This window comes from Euwallacea similis, chromosome 17 (genome assembly GCF_039881205.1).
Source record: "Euwallacea similis isolate ESF13 chromosome 17, ESF131.1, whole genome shotgun sequence".
In the NCBI taxonomy this organism is placed as follows: Eukaryota; Metazoa; Arthropoda; class Insecta; order Coleoptera; family Curculionidae; genus Euwallacea; species Euwallacea similis.
Genome location: NC_089625.1, coordinates 679,229 through 706,133, shown reverse-complemented (window position 1 = coordinate 706,133; position 26,905 = coordinate 679,229). Strand labels below are relative to the sequence as shown.

Sequence of the window (26,905 nt, the reverse complement as noted above, 5' to 3'; positions counted from 1 at the left end):
ACAAGTACTAAATATTAACTAAATATTTAGTATACCATCTTCAATTAGAGCGCGGATCCGTCTTGGTATACATTCTACTAACTTTTTACATTATTGTGGTGTGATCTAATGCCAGTTGGTCAAAACATTCTCCTACAATTCCTTCGTGTTGCATACCGAAGCAATAATATCAGTGACAGAATTCTTCAGCTGAGTCCAGAGGTTCTCTATGGGGTATAAGTCAGGAGATTGCAGTGGCCATTCCAAGATATTAAACCTACTTTTGTCAAGCTATATTTTTGTCACACGAGTGGTATGTTTAGGATTATTATGTTAGTGAAAAAGGATGCCCTTTTTACGTTTATTGAGCTTTTCAAGGCTTCCTATCAAACTATGTTTTAAAATCCGAATATAGTCGACTACAGTCATTCTTCTTTCTATTTTCTGAATTAAACCAACTCCTTTTGACATGATGCATCCCCATATCATTATACTACCACCCCTAAATTTTATTGTTGGTTTAACATATCTTGCCTGTAACTGTTCATTTTGCCCTTTCTACATCCACTCTGTGCCACCCGACCTAAATATATTGATTTTCGTTTCGTCAGATCATACAACATTTGATCAATCATTTTCTATGTAGTGGGAATATTTTTTGGCGAAAGTTAATCTCAATTTTTTTATATCTTTCTGTTGATAGTGGCTTCTTAACTTTGGCCCTTCCTCCCAAGCCAGCTTCCCTTAAGACACGGCGAACCTTTCTGCGCTAATGTCGATATTATCAAACCTGTTAAACTTCCGTTGTATTTGAATAGCATTATCAAATTCGCCTGAACGAAGAATACCACGTTTGTAGGCATTTGAAAGTTTTAGTTTACGACCAGCTTTATTCTTTTCAACCGCTTTCAGATGGATTACATTCATTTCTCGAATGTTACTTGTAGTCCCTAATGAGTATCCATATTTTTCACTTAAAAAACGGTGGGAAGCTCTTTTTTAAAGCTCATTTGGAAAGCCTTTCCTAATATTTTCCGATTTCGACTTCACTGTAAAGCCATTAGTATTAATATATCGTATTGCATACAAAATTGTGAACAAAAATCAAAATTCGTTCTTACTTACTGTTTTAGATGTTGGGGAAATTTTTAATTATTATTCATATGTTATTTTAATAGCACGATTGAAACTCACAAAATTGATCGAGTGATCTTGTGAGAATTATAAAAAGAACTAAATGTTTTATGTTTAAAACGAAGATGGGAATGTGTTTGAGGATTATAATAGAAGACTGAACAAAAAGTTTTTGACCAATAATAAATACATATTGACGAACAACATTTCGATTTAGGATCAATTTTCGATAATACTACAAACATTTGATCAATTTAGAGAGTCATTGAATGTTGAAGTAATGGTATACGGCACGTACCTATTTTATTATTTAAAGTTAAAAAAAAACTGCTAGATTAATATATTTCACATTTTATTTTAAATTTTATTAAAAAATATGAAATTCTAAACATGTAAATGAAAAAGATGAGAAATGTAGGATCAATGACCTTTCTGACCTTTAATGCACAACTACCCCCTTGACGTGAGAATTAAAAATAATCACCCCAAGAATAAATATCTTTAATTTATAATACAACGTTTATTTCACTCTAAAATTATAACGTCGTCGTCACTTTGCCCGATTTTCCTCGCGCTATCTGCAGAATGCGAAGGCAATGGAGTAATATCAATCGACGACAGTTTCTTTATCACCGATAAGGCCTGAGACTCATGCTTTCTTTTTTCCGAAGAATCATTTTTCTCTGCATGTGTAGCCCTAGAACTAGAAGCAAATTGTCTCGAATAAGATTTTGAAGATTCTTTGGATCTTCTTTTTTCGGATTCCCTGTCTCTTCTTGCATGTTTGTTTTTATGGGAGAAATCCTCAGACGCACCTCTGCGCGATTTAGTTTCGCTTGCCTCTATAAGTCTTTGTTTATAACTCCCTATTAATTTTGTAGTATATGCGTCTTCATGTTTAGATTTGCTTTTGGACAAATTAGTCTTCGTGACTGTACTGCTTGGGTCATGTTTAAATCGAGACATGCTCAGTTCTGATGATCTTTTCTTTAGTTGCGATTTAGAATCTTTGAGGGGATTTAAAGAATGGCTGCTTTTTGAATGAGATCGTACCGTAGAGATTTCCACAGACCTGTCCACGGAAATAGGTCGGTTTGTTCCAGGGAGGCCACGCTTTTTGGGGGGTGAGTTAGTGGATGAGATCTAGAAATGATCCGAAAATAATTTACTTTGTTTAGTTTTCAAGACATTCAGTGTTTAATAAGGTTTTTACAGTAATTTTGTGAGTGGTGTTTCTGCAGAGGCTCTCGCACCATTTAATGATTGTTAATGAGTTAATTTCTGAAGATTTAGTATTACTTGTACGTAAAGCTTTAGCGTGTAATAAATAGATATCAATAATACGCTGGGCTATGATCTGTATTTAAAAGGTGCAGTCATAAAAATAAATCCAATTGTGTCAATCTCAAATTCTCTATGCCATCGTAACATAATATCATTTTCAGGTGCCTAATGCATGCCTAATGCCCAAATTCAATTATCAATTTCAGTAAGTAGTCCTAAAATAAGCTTCTTTGGAATTGTATGTCTCTTCATGAAAGAGAAAGTATACTAACCAGCACCTCCTTTTTGACAATGATTACTAAAAATTTACCATTTCATGCCTACAAAGCAAAAATGCACCGTAACTATTTACCTACTTATAATAACCGTAAAAGAAAATAGTGTGGGCACAGTTATCATTATCCCAAATGTCGCTGTTATAAACACATTGAACTGCCCATTCAACACAACTTTTGAAGCTCACACTTTCAGATTTGTACTTATGTATATCGTTTAGACTTGAGGTTTGATTCATGCATGCAAAGCTCTATGTTTTAACGTTTTACTAAATGTATGGAAACGAACTAGAAACCAACCAAATACAAATACTTATTACTCGCATATTTACTCACATATTCTACTGAAACATAATAGATAATTCAGGCCCATAGTAAAAACTAACTATATCAAACACACTAGAGTGCCTTGCAACGCAGTGCAACTAAGAAAACCAATCTACAATGCAACTACTTAATAAGATTTCAAATTCATTCGGGTCACTTACTTATTCCGATATCTTTTTCTAACTTAGAATGAGGGGTTCCAAATGTACGGTTTTCTTGGGGGTTGAGGTGCATTTTGTGTCTATTACAGAAATATTACTTTGTGTAAATGTGTGTTCTTTTGATACGTCGCAGGTACCTACCTAGTGTTATTCTAACTTTTCGATCATTCAACTTTATGTTCTGTATGAGCTCAGTAATAATTGGAATTTAAAATAACACTTGGCAAGATTGGACAATATAGCGAAACGTACTATATCCTGACATTAAGTTTCGATGAAACGATTTAATTAATAAGTTTCAAGTATAATCTGTTATCGCCTTGCTGTAGAAGTTAATAAGCTTTTATGCGTTGTTTTTGGGAGCATTTGTGAGAAAAACTTATAACTTATCAGCCGAAAAAACGAAGCAAGTTGTTTTATCTGAAACGTCCCATACAGCCTTAAAAGGGCTTTATCTACAGCTCTGTGAAATTTGCACATCATTTTGGGCTAAAAACGAAAAAGAACCTTTTCCAGCTTAAACTAAGTTCGTCGTACAGTTAATCACAAAATTGAGCGTACTCGATCATTTGCTATAAATTGTGTCTTATTATTTTGTTCATAATAAATATTTTCGCCAAATAATTTAAAGCAATTATTATTTCTTTCAAAAGATCAATGTTCCAAATAAAGAAAAAAATAAAAATAACATGTTGGAGTCAATAGGGCAAGATAATTTAAAAATTCTTGATATTCTCACCCAAAATTGAGCGTACATAACCAAATAACAACAAAAAATTAAAGAAAGGCAAAAAATCGATCGGAATGTTAGTGATAAACAATTTGGATTTATCAGCACCCTATAGGCAATTCGGTTTCAATACAATAGTCAAAAGCCTAATAAGAATTTTCAAGGTGAAAACTCAGCGATGTGAAACTAGTGAATCCGAAAGGAAAATAACTGTTAAATTTTTTTCACAAGGAAAGAGTATACGAGAAATGGGTACAATTGCAGGTAAAACGCATTTCACAATTAAAAAAATTATAGATAAATTTCGATGCGAAGGAACACTTAAGAATAATACCGGGATAGGAAGAAAAAGAATTCTTAGTGCTAGTGATGAACGTTTTATTGTGCGTCAAATTAAATGGGATCCCAAACAGAGTGTTCCTAAGCTGACTGCGGAGGTCATCTCAAGGATTGGACAATCAGTATCCACAGAAACTGTCCACAGAGAACTTAGAAGAAATAATTATAATGGGTGAGTAGCTCGTAAGAAACCATACATTTCTAAAGTAAATAGAATCAAGCGACTAAATTTTGCTCGGGAATACATTAATAAATCATTGAATTTTTGGAAGCAAGTTATTTTTTCTGACAAAACCAAAATGATTTTTTTTGAATCGGATGGAAAACAAATTGTATGGAGAAAACTGAATACTGAACTGAAAAACATTGTTGCGACTGTTAAGCGCGGTGGACAGTCTGCGATTTTATGTGGGTGCACGTCGGCCAGCAGTACCGGAAAATTACACTTCACCGACGAAATAATGGATAGACATATTTATATAAATATATTAAGGGGAAATTTGAGAGCCTCAGCTAAAAAAATGAACATTCCAAGGGTTTATTATTTTCAGCAAGATAATGACCCGAAACGTGCGGCGTTAACAGTTCGCGAATGACTATTATATAATGTGCCGAAATTACTGAAAACTCCCTCAAAGAGTCCTGACATAAGCCCCATCGAAAATCTATGGCACCTATTAAAAACTAAAATTCAAAATAAAAAGCCAAAAATAAAGAATTTAAAAATGTAATTCTTGCTGCATGGGAGGAAATATCACCTGACTGCACACTTAAATTAATCCAATCAATGCTATGACGACTTCAAGACATTAAGATTCCCGGGGAAACTCCACGGAATATTGAAGTTGAACTTTATATTTATTTTTAATTAAATTGCGTGTTTATTAATATGGTGTACGCTCAATTTTTTATCACCATTTAACAATTTATATTGACAATTTGGTGTATTAATTCTTCATTTTGAAAAATATTCAAATATTTTGTTATCTTTTATGATCTAAAATGTCACATAAATCAATGTTGACAATAAAAACTAAATGCGTTGATCTCAGATGATTATTTAAGAAATTCTATAATTTTAACATATGTATGCTCAATTTTGTAACTGTAAATCGTAAAGCTGGTGTTTATGAAAAAGCGAATGTATTATTACATGTGATGATTTTATTTAATAAATAAATAATTAGTAATGTAATTTACGAATTTCACTGAAGGTTTTGATACATCATGCGTAAAATCTCCCCATCTTTTGTACATGAGAAAATAAAGAGAGTTACCATTTTGTTGGCATATCCTCTACAAACTGTACAATTTAAAATTCAAATATTTATGTAATTTTAATAATACATAGTCTAAAAAAATAATTTCATCGTTCGAAAAATAAAAAAGTTAATAGGAGTGAACTAGAAGTCTACAGACCCGAAATAGATCTTGTAATTTTTTCCGAATATTTATAGGCACTGGTAATCTTTGTTGAGTAACCAATAGCACAAGTTTGCCACAATTTAACTAAACCGTATTCCTTCTACTTCACGAAGATGTACTTATCTGCCCTTTCGAAATAATGGAATGTTTCTGCACATAAAAGCCAATCAGTATGAACAAGTGCCTCATCCTACCCTATTACTAAGGCAGTGACAAAAATTGTTCATTTAATAAACTTTTTTCTTCTACAATTTACTATGATAGGTATTCATTTTTGAGTCAAACTAGACTTGCGCCAGCATCCACCGGCTCTTAATCTTAGAAGCAAAAATATACAGTAACTCATTACCTTATATTTACAGATAAATTGATTCCTACTAAATAATAACGTTACTCACTTGACTTAGAGACACTCCGGACTCAGCAGGAAACCTAGGCGTATATACTGGAGGCGGCAGTGTCTGGGAAACACTCAGTCCGGAGGGAATTTTCATATCTCCTACACGGCCTACCATGCGGCTTGAACTAGTAGAGAAGCTCGGAAAACTGGACTGTTTTTCCGGAATCAATTGAGGAACTTGATGAACAGGCGCCATACTCGGCGATACTGTTAGCGATGAAGGAATGCTCGGAATATTCAGGCCTTTCAAGATATTAGAAGGCGGTGCGGTTTGGTGTGGCAGCTTACTGTTAAACACTTCAGCTTCGATATTTTTCATCAACTGTTTCGTTTCTTGCTCTTTTTTCTTTTCAGCCAACTTCTGTTGCAGCGTCTTCCCAGGACTTGCAGTTTTTAAATACGAGGGACTAGAAACCGGCGGTGGAGGAGGTGGTGTAACGGGCAAAGAATGCACCGACTTGGGGCTTGTGTGCGCAGCAGGGGCTTGCATCACTGTATTTGAGAACTGGGGCTTGGAGAATGTCCTTGCACTTGTGATGGTTGGCATGTAAGCAGCTTTAGGTCGGCTTACATCAGTATTTAGCTTAGGTTTATTCAAATCGGAACTCGAATAAATTGACGCGGTGGGTGGTTGTTTGCTCAAGGAGAAACTAGGAGCTATCGATGAAGAGTGCTTAGTTGAGCTAAAACTGGGAGATATTGTTGTTGTTGTTGATTGCTTAGTTGAGCTATAATTTGTGGTTACTGTTGATGGATGTTTAATCGAACTAAAAGTCGATGATACTGCTGAGGGATGCTTCGTTGAACCGAAAGGAGAGGAAGATACTGATGACGACAAAGAGTGCTTAGAGGAGCTGAAAGTGGATGTTTTTGTCGATGATATAGCGGGTTTAGCTGCTCCGTAATTTGGAGGTGCTGAGGATGTCGAAGAATGTTTGGAAGAACTAAAGGAGTGAGTTACTGAAGGATGTTTAATTGCACCGAAACTGGGAAGAACTAGTGGTTTATGTCTGGAAGAAGTAGAAGAAGTAAAACTTGAAGGGACTGAAGACTGAGTTATGGAAGCCGCAACACCTCCCGTCTTAGTGGCAATACTCTGACTGCCTCCAAAATCAGTGGCGGTGGTAGGCGGTAGGCCAACAGGAATAATTGAAATATTCGGGCGATCTTTCATAAGCAAATTTGCGGTATTCACTTCACTTGGCCCCGATTTGGACCTTAGAGGCTCCTTAAACTTACTCGCTGGCATTTTGGTACTAGCCAAGGTAGTGTTACTTTTACTTCCCGCACTAGATGTTGCTTTGGGTACCGACAATGGCGTCGTGGTGCTAGAACCGACACTAGAAACTGGCTTGGCCAGACTTGGCAACATGGATTCCAAAAACTTCATTTGTTCTTGAGTAAGATTGGCCAAAGACGGCACCTGAGCAGTGTTGAATCCTTTTTGCAGCGAATTTGGATCCAAAAATGATGAAGCGCTTGTAGGAATTCCACTGCCGACACCGGATGCCCCGGATCTTAGCAGATTGGAATTAAGAAGACTCGTCTGAGCCAGGAATTGATTGGTCAAATTATGTCCAGGGCTATTTACCCTTCCTGAACTAAAATAACTAGTCAGCTGCTGCAGTTGAGTAAGATTTAAATTCTGACTATACTGCTTAATCAATTCCTCCTGATAGTGTTTCAAATACTCATAGTTAATATTAGAACCGAACATCGTGCTTTGCCAGGGGTATGAACTACCGCTGGGACTTTTGGCACGTGATTGACGCGCTTGTCCGGGGACTTTCGGTAGTGGGGGTCGTCCTCTGGGTCTGCTGATTCCTGGTGGTTTTAGAAGTTTTTGTGATGATGTTAAATTACCGGGAGGTGGAAGCACTGGGTTGGCACCTATTCCTGGTCCCCTGCCGGCGAATGCGGTGTTTTGACTGTTAGCGACTGTTGATCGGTGTTTTTCCACAGGTCTGTGTTGTTGGCAGAATTTCATCTAAACACAAGTGAATATGTCATTATTGATAAAATCAAATTAAAATTTAGCGAATCGATATTATATAATAACAACATATTAACAACAAATTACTATACAGATATAAAACACTGAGTCCCAAAAAAGTGGCTCATCTGATTTTTTACCAAATTCGAGCTTTTATACCAGTTATCCGAATTCAATAATTTTTCGATGTTTTATAGTTTAGCCCGTTGGCTATTAATGTAAATAAAAGAAACAGATTTTGTTTCTTTCTTCATGGAAGTTAATGGAAAATTTAGGTTCATGTTCTTTACTCTTGTTTTTAATCACTCTGTTCATGAGTACAGTACTTGTGTTAAAAATATTTAACCATTGTTGGAAAGTACCTTTTTTAGCAAACATTTTGTTTTTCAATTCATTATTTTACTTTTAAAATTGTCAAAATCACAGCATTTTTACTGGAACCTTGTATTTAGCCAAGAATCCAATCCAAATCAATTTATTGTAAATACAAAAGTCACTAGTTTAATTAACATATTTACTGAAAAATTATGTTGTGAACAAGGCAAAATCACCAAATAAAATAAACTCAGTGGCGGGTATTGCCACTTCTAGCAACTTTTAGAGATTCTAATCTTGTTATACTGAAAATTAAATTTAGCACAACTTGGTCTAGTATGATGTTCCACTCTTCAATTAATGCATCACGCATTTTTTCTATAGTTGCTGGAGGCTTATTGCGGGAACGTACCCTGCGCCCTAATTAATCCCATAGATGTTCAATTGGGTTCATACCTAGACTTTACGCAAGCCATTGTAATGTGTTGATGCCAGCAGTTTCTATGAAGTTTCCAACGATTCCTGATACACGTGGACTGGCATTATCATGAATTAGGATAAAATTAGGACCACTTAATGCAATATACGGTTACACATACTATTATAAGATGTCGTCAATGTAGATTTGCGCTATCATTGATTGCCTAGGAGTGAAAACATGAAGCGATATCCGCCCGTTTATCGAAATACCACTCTGAACCATGACTGAGCCTCTATTAAAATTCTGGCGCTCCATAAACAACTCTTGGTTTAACCTTTCGCCCAATCTTTGCTACACTCACTTTCGGCCATCTACCATATTAAGATAAAACCTTAATTTATCCATAAATAAGGCACGGGACCATTCATGAAGGTTTCCTTGTCCATAGGTTACAACAAAGTTTCTTTGCGCTGTGCGGTGTTCTGGAGATAATTTAGGACCTTTTGCAGGCTTTCTTGCTCTAAGATTTATTTCCTGCAGTTGTCTACAAACAGTTTGTTTGCTAACTGTAGTACTTCGAACTTGTCGGAAGTTTTGCTGCGCCTTCACTGCAGTGCTAAATCGATTACATAAAACCTGTAGCCTCATAAACCGTTCGTCTCTACGGGTTATTTTTCAGGGGCTCCGCCTTTCGAGCTGCGTTTCCAGTTTCTCCGTACTTTTGAAAAGCTCTACGCACTGTGGTAAAAGAAATTCCTATTGCACGAGCAACATATCATTTACTACGACCATCGTTCGCTAAAGCAACCAATTTCACCGTTTGTTCAAGTATAATAGGCATTTTTTCGTTTCACGTCATTGTCGCAAAATTACTTTTTGTGATAACGACTATACCAGCACAAGGTGTGTCAAATGTCAGATATGGAGACAATTTCTGATTCTTTGCTAAATGCAAGGTTCCAGTAAAAATGCTGTGATTTTGACAATTTTTAAGGTAAAACAATGAATTGAAAAACAAAATGTTTGCCAAAAAAGGTACTTTCTAACAAAGTTTAAATTTTTTTAACACAAGTGCTATATTGATGCACAAAGTGATTAAAAAAAAATAATAAAGAACGTGAATTTAAATTTTTTCATTAACTTTCATGAAGAAAAAAACAAAATCCGTTTCTTCCATTTACATTAATTGTGAACGGGTTAGGCTATAAAACATCGAAAAAATAATTTAATTCGAATAACTGGTATAAAAAAGTGATAAGCTTCGAATTTGATAAAAAAATAGGATGAGTCACTTTTTTTGGAACTCAGTGTATATTCAAAAACTATCATTTCTCAACGATTAATACGAAAAATTATCAGAGTGTTTCCCAAATTTTTCATATTCAGAATCCATACAATCTAATTATTTTTCGTTTTTATAATAATTTTTTCCTAGGTTCTGAAGGCAGCAACAGATTTGTCATCAAAACGTTAACAAATGTTAACGGACCGTTAATAGAGGGTGAATGTTATTTTCGGTTAGGTTTGACTAAGAATACTGTGCAATTCCACCGTTCTAACAACCTCTTCTTATGTGCAAGGCGATATTGTCAAAAAAATTTTAAAGAAAATGCACAACCCGCCATAAATATATAGAACATACATATTTAAATCCAAATGACAGTCAAAATTTGAATTAGATTCAATTTACAAGTGGATACCACCCTATATAATATAATTAGTAAATAATAACCCCAAACTACTTACCGCCAATTCTAACACATTCGCATTATCAGCAATGGAGTCCCCAGCATAGCACTTGTAAATCTCCGTAAGCAATCCAGAAAATACAGGCTCTTTACTGACGAGATATTTTTGAACGCGTTGGAACACCCTGAATACGTCGTGCAGGAGCTTAATCACTTGTGGTTTCGGCATATTCGGAATATTCTTAATCTGTGCCCGGAAGCTCTGCACGCACATCTCCATGGCTTGTTCAGAGAAACTTATCCTATCACTATCCCGGATGTAAATTTTGTCCTTATCTGGTACTTTGCGTAACTGCATGCTCAGCTCCATTAACGTTTTGGTGTCGTTTGTATTCCTCAGGACTTGGAGCATTAACGAGATGCAACGGTTCATATGTGCAGCAAGAGACCCAGGCCTGTCAATCTCAGTAGAGGGTATCCTCCAAATTCCGTTAAAGAAATTCTTGCTGTTCCTCTCGAAAAACAACCCGTTTACCGTCACTTCGTTTTTGCACTTGTACTCCCCAAGAAGTAATTGTTTACACTTCACATAATCCTTGCGTCCTTTATAGTTAAAGAATAGGTGCGCTAACCTGTAGAGAGCCTTATAGTTCTGAGGTAGTCGTGTTATACAAATTTCAAGTCCCTGTATGCACTTGTCGACCAATTGTGAAGTTTCGCTATGGGACATGTGTTCGTTAGACGAGTCGCTTGAAGAGGAACTAGAAGAACTATCAGAATCATCGCTCTCTGAGTCGGAGCTGCCGCTCTCGCTGCTGTCTGATGAAGAGGAGCTGGTAGTTTCTTCGTCGACTGTTGTTTTTTTGTTTTCGGTATCTACTTCGCAGCCATTGGGTTTAGGATTAGTTGGGTCTGTAATGATTTTACTTTTTTCAGTGCTTTCTTTGGTTGGAGGTGTGGTAACTGCAATTGAAAGGATTATGTATTAAAATCATGTTGGGATATAATTAGAGCTAACTAGAGTTCGATGAATTGAAATGTTGTGTTGAGCTTACACATTCTTGAAATATATTACCTCCTAAAGGGTGATTGTTTTCACTCTCAATTTGTAATAATTTAAACAGACATTAATTTAAAGCATTTGAATTTATCCAAAATACAATTACTTGGCAATACACAGTGACAATAATTTATATGAGTTAATGAAAAATTTAACAAATCCTCTAAACTAAAAATACAAACTTATTCGCGTAGAATATTTGTTTTCTGTGAGAAATAAATGTAATGAATCTAGTGTAATTAATATAATTATAAAAAACACAAGTTAAATAATTATAAAGCTTTTTTTCCATGACAATTTTCATAGTTCTAAAAAGTGAATCAATTCTATTATTAAAACTTAGAAAAAGTGATGAGCACTGATGGAACAGGCACATTTACGCACATGCACAAAGTAATTTTACAGTAACTGTGTGTTAAAATGAGTAATTTTTGTTATCCATTTATTTCATATGTTGTTGTCGACTCACATTTCCATACCAAATCTCATTTTCTGCTTAATTTCTTCAATGATCTACTTTATTTTGTTCTCGATCTATCTATAATAATTGCAACCAGTGGCATGATCGCAAAATAGATTTGCTTGCAAATTTCCATCTTGTAATTTTATTACTTACTTCGTATTTTTTATATTTATTTCTGCGAAAACGTTAAAAATTACGAACTTAAAAATATAGAGTTAGATGCAAAATTTTAGCTTCAATGATCAAACATAACCCATCTTCATTAATTTTAAAGTACGAACTAAAAACTGTCGAAATACCTATAAGAACGTACTTGCATGTGAGAAAATATTGCAGATGCGGTGAGATCCTATTGTCTTTTAAAAGTATGTTAACCCCAAACTCGAGAGAATTGACAAGAAGCATTTTTGGCAGCTTTTCTTTCCGATTGAAATAAGGGAAAAATGTTAAATTACACATGACAATGCCACCAAATATGAAATTTGAATTCAAAGTATTATTGTATCCCCAATTACGAAATATTTTTCGCACTGTATGTTTGCCTAGAAAGTTGCAACGTCACATTTTACTGTGTTTCGCATAGGTCAAATGAAACATGCTTTGCGGTTTTACTTCACTTACATTCCAACTGTTCACATAAACAATAAGATTAGGTGTAAACTGTTAAGAACCCCCTAAAAAATTGAACCCACAGGTTTATCTTTTGAACATAACATATTGGACAATGAAAATTAACAATAAAAATTAATAAATTACCTTTAACTTGATGGCCAATGTCATTTTTTACAATCTCCTCAACACTAGTGTTATTCGTCGCCAACAAATGCTCTGCACCACTGTTATTTGTATCCGAATTGTCCAGTTTATCTGGATCCGTCATTGTAGCTTCCATCATCTTGTCCAACATAGATTGAACATCATCATGCGATACTTCTTTTTGATCTTCAACTTCCATCTTTAATTCATCTTTATTAATAGGCGTTTTTAGAATACATTCGACTTCATCTTCTGAATCCGAAATTATCATCACAACATCATCGTTCTCGATTATGGTTACATCCATGTCTTCAGTATCGTCGTTCTTTAGAGTTTTGGCATCTCCTTGCTTTTCACCTTCGACCACTACGGTTGATTCAGTTGATGTGCTTTCCTTAACTGCTTCTTCGACTTTTGCCAAAATATCTTCCAAACAGGCCCTCACTATTTCTTTAGCCTCTTCCAAGGTAGATCCATCATTAGATTGACTTTTTAAAGAATTGAGATATTGGTTCTGGAATGTTGTGGTTGAGGACGGTGGTTGGAGTGTTGTTTCGGTTTCCATTGGAGCCGGTGTTCTAGCAAAATTCATAAATAATTTTATGAGTAAACACAGCATTTCAACGTTTTCAAATTCCGAACTTACAGTTCTGGTAGCGCTGACGATGAAGGTACAACAACTTCGTACCGTTTCGCAGTTGAACTGAGGCATTTCTTGAAATATGTGCCCAAAGTATTCGGTATGTCCTTACCTTCGTGAAGTTCAAGGTATTTTAACACGGAGGCATGAACTCTGTAATGAAGTTCCAAGGCTTCCACTGACAAATATTGCGGAGAGTTGTAATTTATCTTCATAGGGTATGTGGCTTGATTTTCGTTCAAAAAATTGCACGCCTAAAAGCAACAAACGATGCATACAGTGTGCTCATTCTATAAATAAAGCAAGGCTCTTGTAAAAGATAAAGAATTTCTGACGTAAATTTACATTTTTTTGGCTTCAGCTCTAAGCGATTAAAGATTACTTACTTCATATTCAATATGCCCACTACACTAAAAATTTCGAATTTCAATGAGTACTGAAATATAGGTATGTAGTTACTAATATTTCATTACTACATATTTTGCACTAATATTCATTCATGTCAACTAATATTTCCATAAATTTAACTATTTTCGATAAAATTATAATACTTATGTTTACTTAATAATTGAGAACTGTTTTGCAACTCACTGTTAAGTAATGCTGCAAATACTCAGAAGGTTCCTTCCTCTTTTTTTCGGCAATCTTTCCCAGAATATAGTATTGTAGCCACCTTTCATCTTGCTCGTTAGAATCATCAATTGTGTAAAGGGCTATGGCGTGTTCCAAACTGCTTCCTGAACTGTCCAGATAACTGTCCTTTTGAGTCTCCAACAACTCAAACCTGGAAAATATACAAATTCCCTGCAAGGCAATTTGATAATATATATGTAGTTCTCACTTTTCCATGCTAAAATTTTCAGATTCAAACTTAATCAGCCGTGAACAGAATGAGTGGACGAGGTATTCAAAAGAGCCACATTCGATCCATAAAACTAGGTTCTCTGAGTCCAATTCCAAAGCTTTTCGGTAGCAATTCTGTGCCGATTTTGCCTTGTCGAAAAAATCAGACTCGTTTTTCAGTTTTTCGCAGTAATTAAGTGAGTTTTCGACCTGAGCAGCATAGCTTAAGCCTAAAGCCGCCCAGGAGTCCAATCGTATCGGATTTATGCATATGTCCAGTTGATAATACTCGATGCATCGAGTGAATTCCTTTTCTTTGAAATAATAGTCTCCTAATTGTCCAGAAAGAAACTGTTGGTAATGGATATCAATATTATACTGCATATTTACCTAACAAGTAGTAAATAGCTTTCACTTTTCCAGGAAAATCTATAGTTTCAGGCAATTGTTCTACTTTTCCCTGTATAAAATCTGTAATTTTAGGCAATTGGTCCCGTAGAGTTGTGACGGTAGGAACAAGGCAGATAATTCTTTTGAAAAGCTGTTCCAAATCGGCAGATATTGATTGATTTTTGTAAGAATTGAATTCGGGCAGACTATCGGGGGCGTAATATTGGTAGAGTTGGAATGAACGCTCCCATGTTAAGGGGATTGGGTTCACGTCGTGGTCCACTAAATGGCGAGAAATCTAGAACATTATTATAAAATAATATCATGATCCTAACTGGATTAGCATAGAAAGTACCATTGTTCTTAGACAGCTATTTTTTTATTAGATAGTTACATTAGGTCTATGTAAATCACCTCACCTTATTTTTCTTGCTGGGATACAAGTAAAGACAAAATAGGGCTTGTTCAATATGTATATCAATTTTATCCCGAGACGCTTCAAAAATTGGTGTGTCTAGCCGGTCCAGAATGGTGTCCAAAATAAAATGAAGCAACTCACCGTCTCTAGTTAAACACCACCCTTTGGGACCTACAATACAACATCGAATATTATAAAATGAATGGACAACCTCCATCGGCCTAAGAATATTTCACCCAATTCTAAGGCAGTAAATAAAAATAGAAATGAGAATAAAATGAAATATACATATACGTTATACAGGGTGGCGCACTTCACCTCCCGTCTCCTATAGCTCGGTTATCATTGACAGTAGGATTTCGATATTTTGTATACTTTACCTGTGTCTTAGGACGTACTCCAGGAAAATATTTCTAATTATACGGGGTGTCCCAAAAAAGTGTGACGATACCGAACTTTTTTTTTTAATGGAACACCCTTTTTTTCACATTTAAATGCTTTCTATAATTGTCTACATATTCCTAAAATTTTGTTGAAATCGGTTAAATAATATCAGCGAAAAAAATTAAAAACTGAAAAAAATTACATTTGCGCCTCTACCTTGAAAAAATAATAAAAAATAGAGATAATGTCTATGTAAAGAAACTACTCAAGATGCTTATTAAGCATGGTTTAATAGTTTTATTAAAAAAGTTTCGATGATCGACATTGTACAGGGTCTCCAAAATTTAGCGTCACATTTTTCAAACTTCAAAGTGTTTTATTTTTCTTATTTTAAATTGGGACCCCCGTATATTTTAATTTAGTTCGATGCAGAATTCAAAAACAAACATTTTTCGAATTACATGTCTGTTGCAATTCTTAACACTTCGAGAGTTGTTCGCGGAAAACCATTCCAATAGTAATTAAATTGATTAAAAAACCACGGTTGCTATGACAAACGAATTATTTATAGGACTTAATTTATAATTATAATTATCTTACAACCATTACCCATCTAAAGTATGTGTTCGAAATTTTTTTTCGAATTTGTTCAAAGCCACCTTCGATTTTTTTATGAATTGCAGAAGGTTACAAGACCTTCCATAGTCGTCTTAATTTGTGTCTTCAACAGAACGGAGGACATACACTATGGCACAAAAATGTTACAGAGGTTTAAATGTGTTCTAAAGGTCGCTTGTGGTACCCTCTAGAAAATACAACTAAATGGTTAATAAATTTGAATTTGGCATTCTAAAACACCCTCAGATACGAAATTTCGTGAAATTAGCTCAAAGGAATCGAAAGATATTAAAGAAAATGCGGTCTATTTTTTCAACTTTAACATCCTGTAACTGTGATATAGTGTAATCTGTGATTATCAACTTTTGGACTGAGGCAAATTTAGTTAAATCGACTTATTTTTACTTAAATAATCTGCGGTATCATTTTGGCTACGCACTTCGAGGACACGCTGTATACAGGGTGATTCATTGGGAATGGGACATGGCGAAACCCAAGATAGAGGACACCAAAATATGACGATTGGACGCAACATGCCTTATATCAATGTTGCGCGTTTCAGAGTTACAGGGTGTTAAAAGTTAAAATTTTATTTTAAAATTCCTTAATAACTTTAAACACCAAAATCGGTGTACTTAGGTTTTGTAAGATGCCAAATAAGGATTTTGATCTAATTTTTACGAAATTTCTAGAGGGCGCTAGTTACAACCCACCGCTTCGGTATATTTGGTCATATTTTTTTATGAGTGCAACTAAGGTCAAATTTTATTCAATATATTGAAAGAGCGTATATTTTTACACAAAAAAGGTATTCTTATTCAATCCCGATATCTCTCTTCGTTTACGAGATTTTTACCTATAAGCTAATTCGTGTTGTTCCATTTCAACTAGGTTTTATTAATTTTCAAATAAATATTTTGCCGCATTAAACAAATGAAAAGCCATTAACAAATGAAAAATAAGTTTTATTTAAGCAGCTGTTCAAAATAACCACCTTCCACCTCAATGCACTTTACTAACCTTTTTCTCAAAGATCTTTTTATTCTAAATTGCATATCGACGTTATTCTTGATTTCATCAGCTGCTTGTTGAATTTTTTGGTATAATTCTTCGCGAGTATTAATTGTCCCTTTGTATACAATTGCTTTCATACTTAACCATATTGAGAAGTCCAATGGGTTGAGGTCTGGACTTCTCGCAGGCCACGGAAATTCACTTCCACGACCGATCCATCGATGTGGAAAAACATCGTTTAAATGTTGGCGCACTTGGAGAGAAAAATGTGGAGCCGCTCCGTCTTGCATGAACCACATATTTTGACGTAAATATAATGGAACATCATCGAGAAGTTCGTTAAGTTATCCTTGCAAAAAATTTAAATACCGAAGGCCATTTAAATTGGCTGGAAGTTCGAAAGGACCAATAAAAAAGTCACCTATTACACCACACCAAATGTTTATCTTAAATTCGTGTTGGAAATGTGTTTCTCGTACAGCATTTGGATTCTCAGAATCCCATAAATGGCTATTTGTCCAGTTGAAAATTCCACGGCGTGTGAAAGTTGCCTCGTCAGTAAATAAAATTTTGTTCAAAAAATTTGGATCTTCGTTTTGTTTCTCTTGCAAAAATCGGGCAAATCTTAAGCGAGCAGAACGGTCTTCAGCGAACAAATTTTGAACGGGTGTTAAATGATATGGATGGAATTTTTCTTTATGTAAAATTCTCCAGACAGACGATTGACTCATTCCCATCGTTGCACTTAACTGGCGTGTATTTAATGTTTTATTTTCAGCAATTCGTACTAAAACTTCCTCTTCCTGTTCAACCGGGATAGTCCTTCGAGCATCATTGTTTTGGCTTTGAGGGCGAAAAGAGCCTGTTTCTTCCAAACGATTGTACAGGTTTCTGAATAATTTGTGATTGGGTTGTTGTCGGTTGGGATATAATTCAAAATAACTACGTGCTGCAGCACGACTGTTAAAATGCATTTTAGCAAAAACACAAATCATATCGCGCATCTCACTAAAGGAAAAGTCATTATGCCTTGGCATTTTTACTTTTAAATTACTATTAGGTGTACAACTTTGCTTCCGCCGTTTTTGAATAGATGTATGTAGCGGTAAGTAATGATCGAAATAAATAACCCCATGTGGGCATGCAGGAGCCTTGGGCACCTGTTAACATAACCTCATAAAAATATTAGTCTATTTGTGTCTTCATCATAAAGTTATTCGCGATTGAAAATGTCAGTGTACGAGCCAAATTCTCGTCATTTGCGGGAGGTTTTACTTTTCTGCTTCAATATGAAGAAATCTGCTGCTGAGGCTCATCGAATGCTCTCAGATACTTATGGGGAAGCCACTATTAGTGAAAGGACATGTCGTGAGTGGTTTCAGCGCTTCAAGAACGGTGATTTTCACGTCGAAGACCAACATAGCGGTGGAAGAAAGAAGGTTTTCCAAGATGCGAACTTGGAAGCATTACTTGACGAAGACTCGTGTCAAAGTCAACAAGAATTGGCACAATCATTGGGAGTGACTCAACAAACAATCTCAAAACGCCTCAAAGACATGGGAATGATTCAGAAGCAAGGATATTGGGTGCCGTACGAGTTGAAACCAAGAGATATTGACAGGCGTCTGTTCGCTTGTGAACAGTTGCTTGCAAGGCAAAGACGGAAGGGATTTCTGCATCGTATTGTGACTGGGGACGAGAAATGAGTTCATTACGATAATCCCAAACGCAAAAAGACTTGGGGATATCCCGGCCATGCTTCCACGTCGACGGCCAAACCGTCTATTCATGGTTCCAAAATCATGCTCTGTATTTGGTGGGATCAACTCGGCGTAATATATTATGAGCTGTTACAACCAACTGAAACAATCACAGGTGCTCTTTATCGAACCCAATTAATGCGTTTGAGCCGAGCATTGAAAAAGAAACGGCTGCAATACAACGAGAGACATGATAAAGTGATTTTGCAGCACGATAATGCTCGACCCCATGTTGCGCAAGTGGTCAAGAAATACTTGGAAACATTGAAATGGGAAGTCCTACCCTACCCGCCATATTCTCCTGACCTAGCTCCTTCTGATTATCACTTGTTTCGATCCATGGCACATGGGCTAGCTGACCAACACTTCCGGTCTTATGAAGAAGTAAGAAATTGGATAGAATCGTGGATCGCTTCAAAAGATGTCCAATTTTTTCAACACGGGATTCGTATGCTGCCCGAAAGATGGGAGAAAGTAGTGGCCAGCGATGGACAATACTTTGGATCCTAAAGGTATAATTAGTTTTTTACAATAAAATCGCGAAATTCGGAAAAAAAACGGCGGAAGCAAAGTTGTACACCTAATATTTTTTACTTAAAAAGAGCAAATGACAAGAAAAGAGTCTAATTACTTTGACAAGCTAAAGTAACAATTGCTAAGTAATGCGTTGCTATGCAAGTGAATCACAGCCACCTCCGTTTTTGAGGATTTGAAATGGTACGACACGAATTAGCTTATAGGTAAAAATCTCGTAAACGAAGAGAGATATCGGGATTGAATAAGAATACCTTTTTTGCGTAAAAATATACGCTCTTTCAATATATTGAATAAAATTTGACCTTAGTTGCACTCATAAAAAAATATGACCAAATATACCGAAGCGGTGGGTTGTAACTAGCGCCCTCTAGAAATTTCGTAAAAATTAGATTAAAATCCTTATTTGGCATCTTACAAAACCTAAGTACACCAATTTTGGTGTTGATGCTATGAAAACACAAAAAGTTATTAAGGAATTTTAAAATAAAATTTTAACTTTTAACACCCTGTAACTCTGAAACGCGCAACATTGATATAAGGCATGTTGCGTCCAATCGTCATATTTTGGTGTCCTCTATCTTGGGTTTCGCCATGTCCCATTCCCAATGAATCACCCTGTATAAGTAGAGGTGTTATTCTAGATTTCAGAGAGGTAAATTATCTTTAAATCGGGTAAACAAAATTTCAAATAAATTTAAACTATTGTTTGATGTGTGCTTGAATTTTATCGTATGTATCGAGGTCTGGTTAAAGTCGACTATCCGTTTCGTAACGTTATACCGATGCTAGAGTGTTTCGCACATTCATACAAATGGTGTGCGTGTGCATTTGCATGTATGTTTCCACGCAACGATTTATCTGATTTGGATTTTATCCAAATCAATGTCTCCTGGTTCCAGAAAAGTAATGAAACTGAAATAACCAAACTTACCCAAAAACTCATGAGCTGAGAAAAGAATGGCAATCGACGGAGGCAATTCTTCCTCAGAACTTTCTGGAAGGTTCTCTTTAGTCGTATCAATTTTATCTCGTTTTGTTTGGTTTAACCTCTTATTGGCATATTGGCGTTGTTCCTCTCTATGTCAGGCAAAATAAAGATGGTATAAATAGTCATTTTGTTTCAAGTTTTCAGGAATTTTAATCTACCTTAATAAGACATAATGCAACACAATCCAACCCGTGATTGTGCCCAAAGGAATTTTCGTCACTCCTTCGGTATTCAATTGCTTAGAAATGATCTTCGCTAAGCTTTCAACTAACCGAGAACGCTTCTCTTCAGTAAGCTTATCAATAATACTGACTGTCTCTTTTTTGATAATTTCCTGGAATATGCCGAGACATTTCTCGATTATTTTTTCCCATTTGTCTTGGTCAGTATTGGGTTTGCCCCAATTTAATACTGCTTCATTCAAGCATTCCTCTGTCCAAATAAAGCATTCCTCCCAGTTGGTAAACCATAGCGAATGCATTAAAATACCTTAAAAAAAAACTTATTTGAAATATTTTTAATGCAAAAAGGGTGAAAAGTTTACATACCTAACTGAGCCGGTCTTCCCATCCTACCTACTTTCGAGTAGCTCCCAGAGTTAAAGGTATGCTTCAAAACGTCGGCCACTTCACCATACTTTTGGGCATTAAACAAATTCTCAATATTTCCCAGTGAATTAATCATATTTAAGTGCTTCATAATTTTCTCAATAACTTCACTAGATATGAATCCATATTTCAGGCTGTTTGGCACATTGAATGAAAACTTTTCAGAACTATTTTTCTCTCTGTTGTTAATATCGTCCAAAATAGTTTCCAACGCTCGAATAGCCAATTCGTTTGCTTCGCTTTTCCTGAAGCAGTGCGATTGAAGCCAATAAAAGCGGATAAGAAACATTGAGTATTCGTCTTTCCAATCCTCACTCCAACTACTCACAATTTGTAAGTAGGTTAAAATCGTGGGGTGCACAGTTTCGACTGGTTCTGTACTGAAGGTTAGTAATTCACCATAGAGAAGAGTTGCCAAAGTGTCTTCTCTGATTTGCTCAAATGAATGGTCACCACAAAACAGTTGCGGCTGGTCACAGTGCTCTCTAAACATTTTATAAACCTAAAAGAATAATAGTTGTTGCAAACTGGAACAGAGTCTTAAATGTAAAATACCTTGATGTATAAAGGTATGAGCTCCTTGGGCCACTCATTCCTCCACAATTTAGCTAATTCGAAAACCAACTCTTTGACTAACACTACAGCATCAACAACAGTGCGTTTTTTAATCCAAAAATTGGCCACGTCGAAACTTTCACGGTCAGTACCGAAATATGCTTCGAAATTAACTGATTTCGGAGAGTGAATAGGGGATAAAAAGTTTAGTTCCTTATTTTCTATATACATGTTGTATACGTCCATTGTATTCATCGATTCTTCTCCTATTAAAAATGATGAGGAATCATAACAAATTTCAATACTAGTACAGAGTACAATATTAGAAGTCTCTGAGAAATGGTTTGCCCATAAAAATTTTTGTTTTTGCGCTGATTAAAATGAAATTTTCACGTCAGGGATAGGATATTAAATTACATTTTAAAAAAGTATTAATCGATTTTTTGTACACTACCATTTAAATTGGCCATTACAACAAAATTCTAATTTTAAATGAAATGCCCAATCTATTTTTCGATATTTTAATTTCTTATTAGCATTAGTTTATGTAGTTACCTTCAACCCAGATTGAATTCAAACCTACTGAAAAAATAAACTGAAAATACTGTCATAAACGTTAAGATTAAGAATTCAAGCTGATTTAAAATATTAAGTCAATTCCAAAATAATATAGGATTGGTTTGAATTGAACTCACTTTAGTTCAGTTTTGATGCCATTTTAGTGCAATATTCAAATCTAACGATTTAACTTCAAAGCGATACACTCGTAATAATGCCAACTAAGTATCTAGGCGAAATGTGAAACTTAAGTTGTCTTATTTATTTTAGAATTAGGTGGGTTGAACACCTAGTTAGTTTTTAGTTTAGAATACTATATCAGTATAATCATTTTCAGAGATAACCAATATAAAATTCCCGCTTTGCGTTGAATTTAAGTTAGATACAAGAATTTGACGATTATGACAGTTGTCATTGTTAATGCAGTTCAAAATCCAGATTTAAAAAGGATTTTTGCTTGAATTTTCAAAAGTAATGCTTAGAAAAGTACGTAAATTTTGTTTTTTAACCAAGCAGACTGCAAACGGCATAGAACGTTAAATTCCCATTCTTAAACAAAATAATAAAATTTACAAGTAATAAATTAAACAATTACTTACCGCATTGTTGTACTTGGTTTTTAGTTATCTTTGTTTTCAACAAATGTTTGGGTATAATTCTATTAAGGGCATCTTCAACTGTAAAATCTCTAGTTGCCTTTTTCGGTGGTTTCCGTTTGCTGTGCCAACCCCAAATTTGAAGATCTGAAAGCACATCTCGCTTCCGTTTTCCCTTTTTCCTTTGCTGAGTAACATCTGATGTGTCTAGGTTTTCTCCTTGGTTGTCACCGTCTGTCTCGTTGTCATTGTCCAGGTCCATATTTTGTTCCTGAAAGGATTTTTTTATAATCCAGTATTATTTTGGTTCTCTATGGTACAGCATGTTCATTATCTTTGTAACAGAACTTGATTATAACGCTTTGAAATAGTACCCATTTTACGATCAGATTAATAATCTTGTATACTTAGTTTTCGAGATCAATGTCGCCGTCAGCTGAGGCAGACTTTGAAACATTTCTTTTTAAGTTTGACTGTAAGATGTTCGTTTCTCTTTACACTACTAGATGAATCAAGTGATTATTAAAATCGACAGGATTAAATAGGGCGATTCACAACCTAATGAACTAATAGAAGCGTGCAAAGGATCTCAAAACGAGTCGATTGTTCATATAAAATGTTTTTCTTATGCCTATGGTTGTCGAGATATTGGCCTTAGAAAATGTCGTCAAAAATTCAAAATACAAGAAGCGTATCTCAGCAATGTCTTCATATAGAACAACCAAATTTTGAGTATGTATTTTTTTTAGTGACATCTTTCGTTCAAGTTACTTCCTACTAAATTTGAAGTAAATGGCGACTCAGGAAGGGGTGGGTTACTTTTTAAATTGTATGAAATTGTTTAACCCTTCATTTAACCATATCAGGATGCAATGATATATGATGTTATATCAAACTTTTTTTGTATATGTCCTCTTATATGTGGTCATATTTTCCACTTTTAGTGGGCTTAGGTGGTAGGCAGTACCTAACTTGTTTATCACTTATTTTCTCGACGCTTTTCATAAGTAAAATAATGCATATGAAAAATTTCAAGAAAATGGACTGGGCGAGGCACAGGGGTTATGTGCATATATATTAACATATATATCGTTTAAATAATTTTAGTTAGGTCGTATGTAGAAATTCGATGAGAAATCACCAAAAAATACAAAAATATAACCAGTCTTTTCATGATTAGTATGTTTTAAAAATTTTAAATATATAATAAAAAGTCCTTTGTTAGCTGAACACTTTTCCTGCCATATTATTCAGATATACAAGGCATGTATAAAGTATCCTTTCCTCTTAACTTGGCAGAATATAAAGAATATTATAAAGGATATTTCTATAAAATTTAAAGAGTCACCTCATCATTGTCTGTTTGACTTGGCGTATCTTGATTCTCATTTCCAGCAGTATTCTCGCTAGTTTGAGAAAACCTTCTTTCCACTGCAGCTAAAATTGGTTCAGTGTCCATTTTCTCCTCATTTCCGTTTGAAGTTTCAATGCCGTTCTCGTTTGACTCCTTCTCATTACTTTTATTACCTTTGATTATCGGCACATCGTCAATAATTTTATTTTTTAGTACTTCTGTGGTTTCACCTGATTGACTCATACATTTGCTTGTATCAAAAATCGTAAAATGACTCTGTAAAAGGTTAAAACTTTACTTTGTGTTGGCAATTTTCATACCATGCAAACCTACCATATTATGATCAGTAATATACTGATGACAATAAATGATGCACCTAGTTAATGAGACCCAAGTGTACTCCTCTAACGATTTTGGTAGTGGTATGGTGTTAAAAGGCTTTGGGCCAAAATTTGTCTCCACCTCAGTTACCCTCTCACATAACAGCTCTGCTTCCTTAAGAATATCTGCTTCTTCCTCTTTATTCACTTTAATATCTACTAACGGTTCATAAATACTAAAAGGGATGGTTTTCATAAGATGAGAACAAATTTAAATATGAAACTCATTGTTTTGAGCTTACTCACTGATCAGGATTATAAAGCTGATAATATTCTTTTGTCGCTGGATTGTCCCTGTAAATTTGTTTTCTCAATACAACACCCTTTGTATATTCTCCATCTAATGTTAAGGCCTTTCCTATATAAACTAGACAAGAAATAGTGTCTCTAATTGCATATAGAACTGAGATCAAGTTGTCCAAACATGGCCAATGGGATTCACTACACTCAAGGCCCTAAATATTCAAAATAGAAAATGAAGATGAAAAGTTTTCAAATGTAAATTACACACCTTTGAAAATGCATAGGCAGCTTTATTAAATTTATCCACTCTTAAGGAAAGTTTCCCAATTTTAAACCATAAAGTCACATCGGTTGAGTCCAACTCTGATGCCTAAAATACTTAGTTATATTCTAGAATCAACAGAAATTTAACAATAACAATTACATTAGTAAAACAGTCTAAAGCTTCATTTATATTCTCCTGGTTTAAATAGATATTACCAAGATTAACATAGCAAGAATATTTCAATGTTGACATCGACTTTGGCAATCCTCCATTATTTTCTAATTGTGGAATATTTTCCTCCAGAAGCAATTTGAGACTCATAGCAGATTTTTCAAAATCTTTTTGAGCCAAAGCACGCAAGGCATTATTGTACAATTCAAGGGCAATTTCTTCCTGAAAGTAAATTTTATATTTGTATAAAGTTACTGATAAATAGTCCTATATATTATTTCATCAATGTTGATTAAAAATTCGCATTATCAAATATGTATACACAACTAATAATTGATAAAAAAATGTATTCAATAAAAAAAACTACACAGAGTACTAAAAAACAAATAAATTTGCCACTACAGCTATTTTTTTTAATTGTTTTTTAGATATTTTGAAAATAAACTAAAATTTTACAAATTTCAAAATAGCACTTTATTGAGATTCAAATTTTTGCAAGTTTACTGTAATTGAACTGACCTCCTAACTCTACAAATAATCAAAACACTCATGCTTAAACTTTTTCAAGTTTAACAGTCATCCTATGTGCACAGGAGGATCAACCATAAACATCTTTTTGGCTAGTGGCAGGTTTTTCATCAGTTTTTAAAATATGAAAAAAAAGGTATATGTAGAGAGATATATCAGACTTAAACTCTAAAAAAACCCATCGTCACATTATACTTGGAATCCACATATTTTTATTAAATACCTAACTCTGGACCCAACTATACACTGCACCTACTACAGTGAACTACAAACCTGTGCTTCTCTTCTAATTGTTGGAACCTCTTCATCTGATGATAACTCTTGGTTTAAGGCTTTAATTTTCAGCATAGTTGAAAATAAATTTGCTTCCTTACAGGTCTTGCTAATTATAAACTCATATTATGTATGCCGAGTAAATCCTGGAGATTGAATGAGTATTCTGTAATTAGATCAACAGTGTGCACATTGAAACAGAACATACCTAGAGTGTCAGCTTCAACAGAAGTGGCACAGCCTCTTGTTCAAAAACTGAACGAGTTATAAAGAATTGAAAAAATACTTACATAAATGCTAATTTTATTGTTTATAATTATTTTACAATTATTTATTATAAGCTTGGACAGCTATTGTAAGTATTGTTTTAGAAAATTTTAATACAAAAAAAAGATAGAACAAAAATAAGTAGCAATAAATACAGAGAAAACAAATCAGCGAATAGTCGGTAAATATCAGGTAAATATATTACCATTTACAGCACCTTGTGCTGTTTTCAACTATTTACTTAACGAGTGCGTCATCGTGTCGACGTCATTGGGAACATGTGAAGGTGAAAATAAAAGTTTGGTCCAATGAAATTTTTTAACCAATCGTCATGGACAAAACTTTCATTCTGACTCCCGCATGCCGTTAACAAAATAATGAAAAGTGAGTCTGAATTGAGTCTTGATAGCGATATTTGAGATAGAGAGCGAACTTTTTGGGAATATTGATTGGTTAAAAAATTTTATTCGTCAATTTCATTGGACAAAAATTTTCACTCTCACTGGTTCTTATAGAACAACGTTCCAGAACCGGATCCTATAGGAACTTGTGACAGTGGGAATTAATTTATTACGCAACTTCGGGGGTGAAGAAATCTTTCACGATCGAGATACTAAAGCTACGTCGTGTCGCGTAACACAAGAAGCGCTTAGGACGCTGAAAATGACGGCGTCTACGCCTTGGCGTTTTAATATTTCCAGCATCGAGGCGTAACAATTTTTGACAGTTTTGACACTTCTGTCATTATCAATTGTCACTCCTCTT

The 26,905-nt window shown here is 34.8% G+C and overlaps 1 protein-coding gene across 2 annotated transcripts; it reads right to left on the bottom strand.

The window, feature by feature from the left end:
* Positions 1-1,521: 1,521 nt before the first annotated feature.
* LOC136414267 (calcineurin-binding protein cabin-1-like) lies at positions 1,522-26,233 on the bottom strand. Of its 2 annotated transcripts, XM_066398183.1 has the most exons (22): positions 26,082-26,233; positions 25,874-26,019; positions 25,061-25,294; positions 24,905-25,006; positions 24,640-24,848; positions 24,347-24,569; positions 24,008-24,289; positions 22,663-22,930; positions 21,506-21,771; positions 20,891-21,452; positions 20,501-20,831; positions 20,286-20,431; positions 15,043-15,212; positions 14,624-14,921; positions 14,232-14,565; positions 13,982-14,174; positions 13,397-13,644; positions 12,751-13,328; positions 10,530-11,434; positions 6,053-8,041; positions 3,161-3,240; positions 2,126-2,256 (listed from the first exon to the last, which is right to left on the bottom strand). In XM_066398183.1, exons 2-21 carry the CDS (start codon positions 25,946-25,948, stop codon positions 3,184-3,186), a joined length of 7,470 nt encoding a protein of 2,489 aa, XP_066254280.1. In that variant the 5' UTR covers positions 25,949-26,019; positions 26,082-26,233; the 3' UTR covers positions 2,126-2,256; positions 3,161-3,183. The 2 variants fall into 2 exon arrangements, with proteins under 2 accessions (XP_066254278.1, XP_066254280.1); XM_066398181.1 differs by lacking the exon at positions 3,161-3,240 and having other exon boundaries at positions 1,522-2,256; positions 26,082-26,232.
* Between the last annotated feature and the right edge of the window lie 672 nt (positions 26,234-26,905).

What these genes read in the sequence shown, in the direction of transcription:
- LOC136414267 (XM_066398181.1), bottom strand. Translation starts at nt 25,948, where the DNA reads ATGCTGAAAATTAAAGCCTTAAACCAAGAGTTATCATCAGATGAAGAG. An exon ending in GTCAAACAGACAATGATGAG is followed by an intron (nt 22,931 to 24,007) that starts GTGACTCTTTAA and finishes AAATCCTTTCAG; the next exon opens with GAACAAAATATGGACCTGGA. An exon ending in CTCAGCTCATGAGTTTTTGG is followed by an intron (nt 15,213 to 20,285) that starts GTAAGTTTGGTT and finishes GTTGTATTGTAG; the next exon opens with GTCCCAAAGGGTGGTGTTTA.